The 14474-nt window shown below is 39.4% G+C and overlaps 1 protein-coding gene across 4 annotated transcripts in view; it reads right to left on the reverse strand.

Moving 5' to 3' along the window:
• Nucleotides 1–14474, reverse strand: part of LOC137577601 (putative polypeptide N-acetylgalactosaminyltransferase 9) — a 61464-nt gene that overhangs the window by 1832 nt on the left and 45158 nt on the right. For 3 of the 4 annotated variants that reach the window (XM_068291113.1, XM_068291112.1, XM_068291111.1), the window contains 5 exons: nucleotides 6062–6280; nucleotides 4424–4566; nucleotides 4276–4366; nucleotides 4016–4126; nucleotides 47–154 (listed from right to left, as the gene is read on the reverse strand). In XM_068291113.1, coding sequence (XP_068147214.1) covers nucleotides 47–154; nucleotides 4016–4126; nucleotides 4276–4366; nucleotides 4424–4566; nucleotides 6062–6280 — 672 coding nt within the window. Of the gene's footprint in view, nucleotides 1–46; nucleotides 155–3563; nucleotides 3666–4015; nucleotides 4127–4275; nucleotides 4367–4423; nucleotides 4567–6061; nucleotides 6281–14474 lie in introns of all 4 variants that reach the window. The other variant, XM_068291115.1, reaches the window with a different exon arrangement.

Below are 14474 nucleotides of genomic sequence, written 5' to 3' on the forward strand. Positions count from 1 at the left end.
AGGATGCGGATTAGAACTGTGATGGCAAAGATCAAAATCATCTTACCTGATTGCCCTTGCTGCCATGACAAGCGTAAAGTGTCACTTCCTTACCGGCATAGTCCAAACAGGAGTCGTCACGACGAATTTCCCCAGCTTTGCTCAGCATCCAGTACTGTAGAGGATGAGGAAAATGAAATTGGATATGAATACAAATTGTTATGGCATGTGTCAAATTCTCGCTCGCTTGCCCAATACTCAAAAGTTGCCAAGTTTCTGCCAGGCTACAAAATCGCATAACGAATTACATAATAATGTAATATTAAATGAAATGCCAAAGCTGCTTTGCTGTCGGTATTTGTGTGTGTGTGTGTGTGTGTGTGTGTCCATGTGGGTGGCAGACTGGCTGTATGTGTGTGTATCTTTGTGTGTGTATTCACTTGTGTTTGTGCCTCGGTCTGGGTTATGTCTGCGCGTCATCCCGTCATGATTATTTATAATTTAAGCCACGTTGGCCATTGCCATCTGGCCAGACTCTCCTGCTCTCTGCTCCTGTTCTGTCTCTGCTCTGCAACAGAGCCTGACCGAGCGGCCATTTTGTTGTGTCTCCATTTCCGTTTTCCGCTGCCTGCCTTGACCCATTCTTATTTTGTTTATAATAACAATGATTCTACTGCCGACGATGCCAGAGCATGGCAATTGTGCAACATTTTGTTGCCAGTGCTGCTAGCACATTCATTATTCCATTGTTGCCATTTGTTAAAAGGATCTTAAAGGAAGTGGCCAAAGAGAATCAAATCAAAGGCGAAACCCCATTAAGTCTGAATGATAAAGGCATTAATACAGCTTCAAAATGTAAAGTTCAACTAACGAAAAATAATAATTTTATTAGAAAGTGGTAAACCATTTAGATTCATACTAATGTGTGGGTCGTGGACCATAGTTTTAGACATTTCCCTCTTCACGAAGAACCCTATGAGACAATTCACAGTTGAAGGACACGGCTTCCACTCAGTCACTCACTATCTCATTGTCCCCTTCCATTTCATTCTGCATTAATTTACACTGTACTAAATTATATATGTACCCCTGCTGATTGTTTCCTCCTTTTACTCTTTTTTCCGTTTTTTTTTATGTCATCTTCTTTCTGTATTTTTCCCCTCTATTTGTTTCTGCATTTGCCCCCCTCCTTTTTCCTCAGACCTTTCTGAACGTGATGCATTTTTAATTATGTTTTGTTTTTTTTTTTTCTAATGAATTTTTTTCCCACTTTTATCTCTTAGTTTTTTATCTTTCACATGCGAAAGTAGTTTTCCTTTTATAAAAATTTTTTTCATTTTGTTGGTGTGTTTTTGAGCTCTGAACAAATTTTACTGCTGGTTGTGCACAATAACAAAATTTTGCTTCATTTTTGAAAGAAGGGTATCATAATTTTCTCATAAGCTTGGCTTATATCTGGGTTCACATGGACTTCTCGGATCGAAAGACGATTCACTATTCCTGCCGAGATATGGAGCTATTTTAAATGTTGAAAACGTATTGGATATTGATATACGATTTGTTAAGTTTCTTCTTCGTAATGGCATTTAAACTCCGGTGAGGGCGAATTCATCCCATTTCTTTTTCTCCGTGTTTTTCAGAGCGTGTTCTTATGTGGTAAAAAAATTCGTTTATTATATGTAGCTTGTCCACTGGTTGAGCTCCACACACCGCCACCATCCTTCAGCCCTGATCCCAGCATCCTTTCGATTCTTTTGACACAAGCAGCGCGAATGCTGATGCTTTCCTTTTCCCTCCTATGACTCACATGCAAATTTTACGATGTGCGAAATTAAAATTTGCGTGCAAAAAAGCGAGCAGAACGCCACGCCCCCTACACCCTTCCCTTTACTTTGTGTGGCAACATAAAAACGGCCAAACGTTTGTATCGTCCCCTCCTTTAAACTCCCTTCATTCGTCTCGCTATGCTCAAATGTTGATTATTTTATCCCAGCCGCATTTCCGAGTGCAAACAACATTTGGCGGAATCCTTTTTTGTTTCCACAACGCGTTTCTAGTTGGTAAAAGAGGTTGGAATGGCAGGATGGGTCGAGTGGTGTCGGAGGGGAGAGGGAGGGAACACTAGATTGGGGCACGGTGTTGTCTGTGCTTGGCGATTTCTGTAGGAGCAGAACGAGGTCAACACTTTCACATTTAATGTGAAATACACAATATATCCTGTCTGTCTGTGTATCTATGTGTGTGTGAGTGTGTTTTTGTCTCTGTATGTGTGAGCCGTGTAAAGAGTCCTTTTGTGTGTTGCAGTTCATTTGTATGGGGTTTGTTGTTGTTGTTGCTTAGTTGTCGGAATGCTTGTTATTAAATGTTTCCAGCACAAAAATTGTGATATTTCGTTTGAGTTGTTGTTGTTGTTAGTTATTGTTGTTGATGCATTTGGTTTAACAAATGTTTCCAGATTTGTTTTAAAAGTATCTGGAAAATTAAACTGCATCATCAACAACAACAACAACAACAGCAGCAACAGAATGAACCAAATGATTTATCGTTTGCTTGATATTTTATTTATGATGGCAATTTAATTAATATTTCGGCGACAAGGCGTAAATCTCTGAATGGCCAATGAAAAATCAAGCATTTGTGTGTCTGTATGCAACAGGGTGTTCTTTTAGGAGGAATGCATCGTCATGATTTTTAGTGCTTCCCTTTGGAGCACAAACAGCATTAATCTTACAATTAGATCTTAAAAATCAATGACTATGTATGCCTCTCAAAATGAAACCCTGTGTAAAACTGTAAAATTGTCAATGCAATAAGCACTCAATTTGTTGGCCACGTTTTCCCATGGCCTTATGTGTTCCAAAAACTTACATTTTAGCAACAAGTTAACTTTTGATATGTGTTAATTCAGGGCAAATCGAACACATTTAATGACTACATTATATTTTGTTTTAGCCACAAACTCCGTCAAAAATTAGTGCTCAAAACCGTAGAACTTTCAAAAATTTAATTGAATTAACTAATTACTTTATGGCAAAGGGTTTTTTAATTTGGATATTTAATTCAAGATCTTACCAACAAAAACCAACTAATAAAATGGTAAGATAAGAAAGTTGAAACTCAAAGAAACTTGAAAATTGTTAATCAATCAGTAAAAATGGAATTATTTAAGAAATTAATGGGTAAATCGTACTCAAATTTAAGTTGGATAGTATGGAAGACATAAATGGATTTTAGAAGGAGCTTTCGTTTTTTTTTAAGTGTATTTGGCTTATTGTGTATAGGGTAAAGTGTCAATTTGATGAAAGAAGTTAATAAAAAGCAAGCAAGACAGATAGTTAGAAATCAAATTGAATTAAAGCAAAGATAAGATGATAAAGCTTAATAAAAGCACTCAATATAAACCAAAACCAAACAGAAAAAAATCAAAGAAATAAACAATTGTTCAATAATAAAGCTGGCCGAACTATATAGGGAGATAGGGAAATATATGTATGACAACATTTCCAGTTCCGCATTTTGCTTTTAATATTTTTTGTTTTTGCCATAGCCGATGATTGATTGTAGTTGTCTTTGAATTGGGATACCTGATTTCCTCCTTGGCCATGACACTCATAGAGACTCATTGCCATCTCGGTATCGCCCTTAGTTTGCGCATCGAGACACATGTTTGAGTGCGGATTGGCAATCTGTAATTTGAAGTTCATGTAGACGGTTGACAAATCAAATTCAAATCAGATTGAAATTGTGTGTGGGTGTTTTAATGTTTTTTTTTGTTTTTTTTGTAAAGTGGCAGAAGTAGAAGAAGAAAGCGGCTGCTGTTATTTTAACTAAGGTTATTTCAGTAGGTTAACCGGCTTTACCGTTTAGTTGAAGATCTTCTTGGTTTAGTAGTAGGAAAGGGGGAAAAATATTAGAAATCAGGAAACAAAATTCAAAATCAAGTTAAAAAACAAAAGAAAGTATTCTTAACGGTTTTCTAAATGGTGGTTTCTTTTCGACGGAGTTTGTGGCGGTCGCAGGGCTGCTGATAACAAACCTGATTGCCACCCTGACGATGACAAGGATAAGTGCCCACAGACTTCTTCAAGTGCTTCTTTCCAGCAGGTGCGTCCATGCAGGTGCGACCGCCATAACCTAAGTTTCTAATCTGTAAATTGTGAATTTCGGGTGTTTACCAGAGAGAATCATTAAATGGGTTAGTGTTTTGAGTTGTCTTTTCTTTGGATTGGGTTGAGGGGCCCAAAAGGAATGGATAACCCCAAGGGTATATAGACAAAGTACACCTGACCAGCTTACCTCGCCATGAGCCACAGCATCGCCGGGTATGAAAAGTTCAGGATAAATGTTATCCAAATACCATTTGAAACTTTTGCATTGTAGATCCTCCCTAAAAAGAAAAAAATGCATCCATTTCCCTAAACAGGAACTCATATTGCTTGCTTACCTCAACTTCTTGCGATCAGAGACATCACCCCAATCGCCTTTGTCATTGCCAATGCGATGATAATAGTACTGAGCATAATCATCCATCCAGACCTCAGCCAAACGCACGGAATTCTTTCTCAGTACATTCACACCAGAACGCCACTGTAAGGATAAAGAGCAAAAGGCCGACACGTAGTTAAGAAAGATGTGCATTTCGGGAGGTTTGAGTTTGCTGGTGGTGTTGGTGGAGGAAAATATTTGGTGAACAAACAGAATCGGCCATACACAATGGAAGCCAGCACCCACCTAGCCCAGGCACCCGGGCTAATTACCTGAATGAGTAGCTTCAGCAGAAGGACTCCTGCTGGAGCCTTTTGTTGGTCTATCTGTCTTTTTGTGGCCCCCAAAACCTCATTCCTAGTGTCCTTGTGTCCATCTGTTGTGTGCCAATGTGCGTTTAGAGTGTGTTTGTCTTGTGTATTCGTATTCGAGCTTGGGAATGTGCCTAACATGCAAGTTTACCCAACAACAAGGAACTGAAATATCCTGAATTTAGATGACATACATTTGGCAAATAGCTTTGTTTAGTTTATATAAAGAAAATTTTATTAAGAGCATTTCTAATATATTTCGGACGGAATTTTGGTTCCTAAAATATTCAATTGGTTGAAAATTCCTTCTTTTGAAAACTATTAACTTCTTTTGGAATACGAGAGCCATATTTTTTTAGCCATCTCAATGGTCCTGCATGTTTGACTTGCTTTTAGACAGAGCAATCTCTAGCTCATCTACAATCGGTACATGATTTTTCAATATAAAATGATCATTTCAAACTGTTGCAAATGATCTCCCAATGCACACACACATACATACATATAGACACCAACATAGACAGCACCTCTTATGTCTATAGTTCATCAGGCCTTAAATCTCTTTATGATTCTGTGACCACAGCTTAGAGCATTGAGGGAAGCTGTTACGGCATTGACAACCAAAACAGTTGCCAAACTTTTTGTCAAGCGTAAACCGTTGATAATTGAAGCAGCCCATTCAGGGGCACATACATATACGAGAGATAGATAGAAAATGAGAGAAAGTGGGCAGAGTGGGTGCTACAGAGATGTAAAATGGAGAAGTAGACGGAAGCAAAGGATTGAGGGACGAGGCGGCCACAATGCATGTTCATGTTCTATGTAGCTGTCTCGTCTTTTCCCTTCTGTGTTGCTCTGTGGCTGGCATGTGCGACATGTACACAGAAAGCGGCATTGGTTGTTGAATATAGAATGGTCGGTGCATGGTTGGTGGTGGTTTGGGGAGAACCACATTGGCCCACAGTTGACCAAACACGAATCTCAACTGGTAGAAGCTGCTGGTCCTGAGGCAGCCCACACACAGGCTCACACACGCACACATAAAATCCAACACGTGACATTGTGTAAGAGTTTTAAACTGTTCCCCTGACCCCCCAACCAACATGACCCACACGTTTCTCTCTATTCACCCAGTTGGTGGTGGGCGTTAATGAGGAGGCAAGTGTATAAATATTGGTTTTGCCTTTGGCTCACATTGTGTTTAAGCAATTTCGGTCGAAAGTGGCCAAACAATTTGCTCATTTTGCCGTCACGGGTGAATAATTATAATCCAAAATAGTTCTTACCTTATATGGCGACCGTTTGCGGAATATATGACCCACATGGGAACAGGGTACAATCTCCAAAGTACCGCCACACATCCATGTCTTGAAGGACAACTCTAGATTTTCACCACCCCAGATATCGAAGCCAGAATCGTATGTGCCGAGCCGTTCGAAGAAGTCCCGGTCAATAGAAAAGAGACCGCCAGCCATGGTGGGAGAGTAGACAGGTTCTGCAGAGCTCTGAAACAAATGAAATAAAGATAATCGAGGTGAGTTGATGTACGACCATTTAATTTAACTAATTGATACTAAAGTGTTGGTCCGACAATAATACAACAAAGTGTGTCCCCTTAATGGCCACTCAGCAATAACAACAATTGCTGTGGCACCTAAGTAAACTGTATATTCGTTTTTGCCGAGTTGAAAGGTCGTCTTGTCGGTCCACAGCTGCCTTTTTGGTTACTTTCAACAGCTTGGCAAAAACACTCGAGGCCACATTTTATTTACTACTACAATTTGCTCGCTTTCCCTGTATTTCTCTCTTCGTTTGAGTCCCATTCTCCATCTCTATCCCTCTTTCTCTGTCTCTGTGCCCGTTTGTCTCTATCTCCATCTCTATTTTGTGGTAATTGAATACTTTGTCTACCAAGTCTCAGGACTCGTTTCTCTGCTTTCTTCTATTCATCTTGTGGCATAAATTTTGTGCATTTAATTGGTGAATTGCATTTTATTTCCATTGCAATTTAATTACTTCTTTTAATTTCTATTTTTTAGGTTTGTTTATGCAAGTGGACAAACAAAAGCTAGAGCAGTAGCAGCTGCTGCAGATAAAGGACTTTACAAAATAATTAAAAATAAATAAAAAGCAACAAAATGGAGCACTACATTTTAATTTGCTGTTTAATGAAATATAAATTGAATGCAAATAAATTGTATATACATATAAATGATTAAATTTCAGTAAAACAATCAAGTAAAAATTCAGAAACTACTGAATACCCTTCAATACATCATTTATACAATAACCCATCTGAACGTCGCAAACGTCTGACCATATTTATAAGACCCTCTCTTAGGTTGTGTGCTCTTAAAATAATGACATTATAAAATTTATGGCCAAAGGAAAAAGCAAAATAAATCAACCGAAGACACAATGTAGCAAGGGAATATCTTTATGTCTTATGGAATTTTTGATTCGGTTTGCCTTCAAATAAAACCAAAACAATTGAAACTCTCGGAGACTCTCGAATGTGTGCCCATATTTTAAGGCAAGAAACAACAAGAAGATGTCAGTTTAAGAAATTGTGTCATGGCTTGGAAACGTCCCTGAAAACATTAAAAACGAAATGGATCAGCAGATAGATGAGGAACTTCTGCTGGCCGCTGGCAAATTCACAGTGTGACATTTAATAAACGCTTCCAGCCTGTAAAAACACTGCGAAAACATGGTCAAGAGGCGGAGAAAGAGGAAAACAAAGACGGACAACAGGGTAGGCAAATATGCGAAACATTTGGAGCACAAACAGAGAGTGAGTGAATGAAGGAAACATGCGAGCGGCGTTTTTTCTTTTTTTTCGCCGGAAGTGACAGAACAAATAGCAAAAGTGAAAAGCTTGCTGGAGAGAACGAGAGAGAAAGAGAAAAAATTGGGAGAAGAACTTCATGCATGTGTGTGTGTCAGTGTGTAAAAGGATTTTATTGTTATAGTTGCATTTGTTTTTTGTCGCTCTTTTTCCCCGTTTCCTCCCACCGGAAATGGAAGTAAAAGGCAGAAATACAAAAATATAAGTTTCGCTTTTTTGCGTAAATAAACTGAGATGAAATAAAAAGCAGCAGCGCTATGAATAAATAAAATAAATTCATACAAACCGAAAAAACCGAAACGAATAAAATAAATAAGCTGAGTTGTGCGTCGACTCACTCGGCACAGAGCAAATAATATGGGATAACTTTTTACCTTTCGGCATCAGCTCATGCTCCCACATAATATATACACGGAGTGGAGCTTAAATGAATTAAAAAGTGAGTTAATACACATACGATTACTTATTCATTCCATCGATGCGCAATCTTAAAAACTTTAAGGAGGTTTGCCCAAAAAAGTATGCTATAAAGAATCAGACAGCCTATTAGGATGGGATTGGTAAGCCTCTTCATTGCTTTGAAATGATTTCTTGATTTCATAAGCGGGTTTACCTAGTCACTGTCGCTCTAAAAAAAGATGATTCATGTGAATCAATTCAATTTTCCACTCAACAAATCCAAACTTTGTTTGCAGACGCGCGAGATGGCAGCATCAAAAGTAACTGCCTCGCATAACTCGTGCCGTACAGGGACACATTTTGAGCCTATTAAGATATCTAAATAAATCTTAAGGCATTTATAATGGTTACAAAGAGGCTTCTCTCTTGTGCGTGTGTGTGTGACACATATTAAGCTGAAAAATGAATGGCCATTTGGCGGCCAAAGGAATTCATCAACTTCAGAAGAAAACCAAAAGGGAGAGGGACGAAAGGAGAGCTTAAACCTTGAGCAAGTCGACCGCAAATTAAACAGGCGAAACCCAAAGAGGGTTCGGTTTAAAATCCCAAGTCATGGCATGTAAATAATGTGCTAACCTGCGGCTGCCAGCAAGGCGCCTTCCAGTACCACCTCCGACACCACCGACACCTCGACCCCTCACTCTAGGCATTAACATCAAATAAAACAGTCACATAAAGCGGCAGGAGGCAACCGCAGCCAAAGAAAAATATGCCCAGGAATATCGCAGTAGTCAGGGAGCGGATGTGGACGGAGTATAGAAATCGGACAGATGTGGAACGGGAATGGAAATGGGTAGCGACATCAACTGTCGACGACCAAGGGATTCTTTCTCACTTCTCGCAGTAAGGGGCCTCTCAAGGAAATGAATAACCATTGCAAATGTTGATAAAACTAAAAGAAATACTTAAAACTTAAACAGGCACCGACAGTGATAATACCCTTCCAACCACTCCTGATTATAAGACCTTTTTGACCTATGTCATATTTTGTGAACGATTCTGGAGATCCTTGTCTATCATTTGCTATCCTCTAAGTAACTCATACACAGCAACAAAATAATGTATGGAAAAGTAAAAGAGACATTTTCTTCAGTCGGAAGGAAGAAGGAAAACACGCTGCTTGACATAATGCCAAGTTGATTTTGACAAGTCCTACCAGACACGCCTGCTCTTATGCCTCTCCTCCTCCTTCAACCCTCCTACACGCACTCACATGGATCCTAGCTTGAGTGGTAAAGTGGCGGCTCAGCGGGACATCTTGAGGGTTTTCCTTGCTACGCTTTTGATATTTGCATATTTGAGTCAAGCGCCAAAAGTCGCAATCTTTCTCAAAGTTAATAGTTCAAGGAATACTTGGGAGATATCTCCATATATGTATAAGTAGGACGTATGTAGAGGATGCAGTCAGGACACTTATTTCTTGGTTTTTTAAGACGCAGTTTGGCTTATTGCTCGAGTGGTTGCAGGCGGATGAATGGATGGATAAAAGTGAGGAGTATCTCTCGCTCTCTTAACCCGCTTAGTAAACCTTAAACCAAACGCTACTTAAAAGCATATTTAAATGTTTAATGTAGCATGCCCACACACCTTCCCACTCACATCCACAGACACCCCACTGACACCCACATACACAGCAAAAATGTTAGTTGAAATGTAAAAGTAAAAATTAGCATAAAAAGTTGTTCGTTGCTTTGCTGATTTTGCTTTGATTACCAGTTCAGTGGACCGTTAGCGAGTGCTTAACGTAGAATCCAGGCATAGGGCCCTCCTGTCTCTCCGACTGTCTATCTGGGCAATGCACAGGGGGGTGGCAGATGGGCCAGATGAGCCCCCTCGACTTACTCACCTCTGTTGTGGCATAAAACGCAGCAGAGATTTTCATGTGCTCGTGCAACAAAAAACAAACAAAATAGGAGAAACAAAAAACTTTACACTTTTTCCATTCTCCGCTTGGTCCAGACCCAAAGCGCAATAAAAGTAAAGTGCAACTCTGCGTATTAAGCAGTCAAATCCGCGGGTAAAACTATTAAACTGTATGAAAATTAAAAGAAAATGGCCGGGCTGCTCGCTCTTCTGCTCTCGCTGATGGCATGGGTCTCCTAAACAACTAGAGTTTCTTCCTCTTGAAATGAGTCTGAATTATAAAATGACGGAACAACCTCGACGGAACACGTACCAGAAATATGGAGGAGACCAAGGACATTTACATGCTTATTAAATCTGCCGCCAAGTTAAGGCCGAGGCGGTAAGTAAGCACATTTTGTCTCAAATTCAACTACAGCGAGAAACTTTTGTAAAATGTTAAGCATATTTCAAGGACCAGAGTTCCTCGCCCTTCCATCTCTTCCAGTGCCAAGACATTACATAATTATCCCAACAGCATTACGAGTGAGGTAGATTGTAATGCAATCACCAAAACGAGGGAAACTTAGGGCACGTGTGCCTTTAGCCTTGGCCACTCTGTCCACTCCGTTGGAGCTTGATGAAAATGTAATTTTTGGTTATGCGAAACGCGCACTCAATTTGCATGGCCCTAGGACACAGGACACCAAGAGAGACCATAGAGCGCGGTAGATGAAAAGGTAACAAAAACTTCCTCTAAGTACGTGCCTATTTCTAGTTGATGACGGAAAACATACAAACATTATCCCAGAAATGGTTCATAATTTTGAAATCGGAGGAGTTTTTAAAGGACCTCTCAGTTTCACACTTCTAACACAATTTCTTCATTCCCATTTATCACACTTTTCCCTAAGTCATGGAAAATTCCCTCTTGCCATTCATTTTGGTAGTGTAAATGAGGCTTAAGACATATTTCACAAAATGCTATGCAAATGATGTCCAGTTCGGTTCGGTTTAACTGGCAATTTGCTACCCTTTTCCTGTCCGAATATTATGCCGCCAGCTGGCAGATCAAATGTGCCATGGACATGGACATGTGAAATGGCAGTGGCTGTTTCAGTGGCAATGGCAGTGGCTGTTGAAGCAGCTCATTCTCGAAACTAATTAATAATGACGTCCTGCAGGCAAACTGTGTCGGGCAGAAAACGGGGCCGAGGGGGGGAAAACCTCGAAAAGTGGCTGCTGTTGCACTTTGAAACAAATAAAATCGATCAATAGGCAAGTATATAGAGTCATAGTCATCTATCTGGGAGCTGAATGCCGTCATTATGCCATGGATACCATCATAATGCTGTTGTCTACCATGCACGAGATACTCTCCTATCGGTTGCGAAAATTGCTTAAAAATGAGCCAACAAATTCTGACAGTTGATGGATGGGCTTGAAAATTGGGAGCCACACACACACAGTAGCTCCGTCTTCTCCACTTGCCCCTCATCATAATGATTTAGCCGTTGTTGTCCTCTTTCAGTTGACTACGAAAGGATGACGAGGATGGCGACAATGTGACGGAGCAGCAGGGCACGAGGATGCTTTAAAAATTTCATATCTATTTTTAGTGCTGTTGCTTTTCCTTATTTCCATAGTTATTTTTCATGCATTTTTACTACATAAACACAGAGAAACACACACACACACACACACAGTCGGGAGTGTCCTCAGGCCCAGGCCAAGAGCCAGACCCTTCTTCCTGTTGCTAGAGCTTGTGCTGGGTTTTTTGGGTTTGTTTTGTATTTTGCTTTTTCTCTCAGTGTGCTGTGCATTTTTACGAGCACTTTTTAATAAATCATGCGCCACGTAAGCTGACTTTCATATACAGGATACATTTCCCTCACTCACTCTCTATCTCTCCCTCTGGGTTCTCGTTTCCCTTTCTCACTGTAAGTGTGTGCCACTTTGGCCTCCATGCAGCGGTTGAGTGAGTGATTTGCATATGTTGCTGGCCAGGGATGGCAAAACCCAACTTAAATGCCAAAGAAAACAATGCATAAAATCATATTGATAGCCTTATTTTTGCTCGCAGCGAAATTGATATTCCCATTCATTAAAGTTTTCCTTTCAAATGGTTTTCCTTATTTTTTTACATCAGTATCCTAACGAACGGTACATTTTTTAAGCAAGTAAGTCATTTAAAACTACTTTGTTTTTCACGTCTTTTTGTGTGAGTGTCTAAAAGTGATATAATTCCACCGAAAGCAAAGGTATGTCTTTAATAAACAAAGTCAAACTTAAATTTCACTAAAAAGCAGATGGTTTCATTTTGGATTTGAATTTTTGATAGAAACGAAACCATGTGTGAAACCTTAAACGAACTAAAAATACTAAATTAATTATTAAGTTCAAATACAAAGAAGAGTTATTTCTCTCCTAGAGATGAAGGTGTATGATCCCTGGTTTCCTTTTATGTGGCTGTAACCAGCTCCCGCCCAAAAAAACGCACAAATCACTTTTGCAATGGTCTTAACCAATGCCACGCCCACTTATGTATAGACTCCCATCCACATACACCATCGAATGCGGTCGTTAGTTTTGGTTTTACCCTAGAAACGAAAATGTTCACAGGCTCGTTCCTCGTCACTCCACATTGGGTGCAAATTAATACACCAGTGAAGCGAATGCAAGAATGATGGAGAAAGGGGGGAAGAGAAGTTTAGGGGTAACTGCAATCTCTGATCTTGTTGTTATAGGGCTCAACACAACACCCACCACCCATGAGTCCCTTGCCATGAGCCTGAAGTGCAACGATGGTTGTTATTTTTGCGGTTTGGCTATCATGAGTGGAACACAGCAGTAAAGTTTCCAATTTTGTGTTTTTTTTTTCTTTTTGGTTTTTCCTGCACTTTTTTGTTGAAGTAGTTTTTCGCTTGCATATGGCTTAATATGCAAAGTTATGGGAATTTTGTGAGTGCTATGAAGCCCCCGTCATTGCCATCCGTTCTTTAACCACTATGCGGTCAGTTTGTGTGCTTCGTTATAATTTTAAGCGCCTTAAATAATATTTTCATTTGGCCAGCCGAAAAGCAGGCAATCCATATTTTTACATCCACCAACAAGTGCAGCAAACTTTTAGGGGGGATCTGAGGTTTCGGCTAACTAGCAGCAGATTTTGCTTTGTGCTGCACGTTTAATTAAACACCAACAAACTCGATATAATAGTACACACTACGATTGAGGGGTAAAAATTGGGGACAGGAAGAAGTTTCATATATATTCTGCCATGGCATGCCCGCAATCCAAAACCCCTCTAGCACCACCTGCACCACCCACCACCCGCAGTCGTGTTACAACATTTCAATTAAAAGTTAAACGTGCACATAATTATCTCAGTGAACAGCGGGCGCAAAATGTGTAAGTAATATTCCTGTCTGTGAAAATTAATTTACAGAAAATGCTTAAAGCGTAAAACAGGAAAAAGAGAGAGAAAGATAAAGGGCAAGAAAAAAAGGTTAAAATCCTGGGTTTTTCTCTGGTTTAATTTTTTTTCCTTTTCGTTGGGACCCCTACAGGCTGGTAAAGGGAATAAATGCTTGCCCTTTTGGCTTAGTTCTAATGTTGTTTTTTTATTTTATTTTCGCACAAAAACTCGCTCGTGCATGTGATTGACTTAATCATATACTTTGAAGTTGGCTGAGTATAGCTTAAATTCAATTTCTCTCTGGCCGCCTTTATACTACAAATTAACATGAAAAAAAGCCAAAGGGTTAAATTAATTTTATGTTTTTTTTTTCACCGGTCTTAATACCCTGTTTTTATCATAGTCGGCCACCCTGATTCGAAGAAGGAAACTTAAAATTGATGTCCTAATAAGAATTACATTTACTCTATCTTTAGGCAGCAATAACAGTTTAGTCTATATAGGCAGAAGAGGGTCATACTAATAAGCCCAATAAAAGTTTGGGCAAGAAAAAAGATAGTCGTAAGCACTCTGAAGATTACAGCAATCCTGTTGACATAATCGTTCGATTATGATAATTTCCTTTATACATTTTACTGAGTTTTTTTGGTTCCATTTATGTACTTCTTTCTGTTTCAAACTTAATCCCAAAATCCACGAACATTTTTGGCAAGAGTGTTTTTTAAAACAACAAAGTCAGCGCACAAAAGCGATAATTGATATTATCGATAGAAAAAAAATCCCCGGAAAACAACAATCAAGAGAAGCACACAAAAAATTGTTTGCCAACACATTTATATGCAAATAACTTTTGATGATGGGAAACAGGAGATGCTTATGCTTCCTGGCGAAGTTCAAGGAACTTATCGTTCGATGCATGCCAATCGAACAGCCATTTGGAACGACTGTTATACAAACACACACAGATGCATAGATAGCTACATGTGTATGTAGAATGTGTTTAACAATTTTAACCTGCGTAGGAGAAATAAATGAAATTGATAGACGTTATATCCACCCACATATGTGTATGTACCACACAAACACGCTCACACACACACCGTCAAAATAAATTATTAAAGATGTTCAGAGAGTG

Source organism: Drosophila tropicalis, unplaced genomic scaffold (genome assembly GCF_018151085.1).
Source record: "Drosophila tropicalis isolate 14030-0801.00 unplaced genomic scaffold, ASM1815108v1 contig_593, whole genome shotgun sequence".
Taxonomy (NCBI): domain Eukaryota; kingdom Metazoa; phylum Arthropoda; class Insecta; order Diptera; family Drosophilidae; genus Drosophila; species Drosophila tropicalis.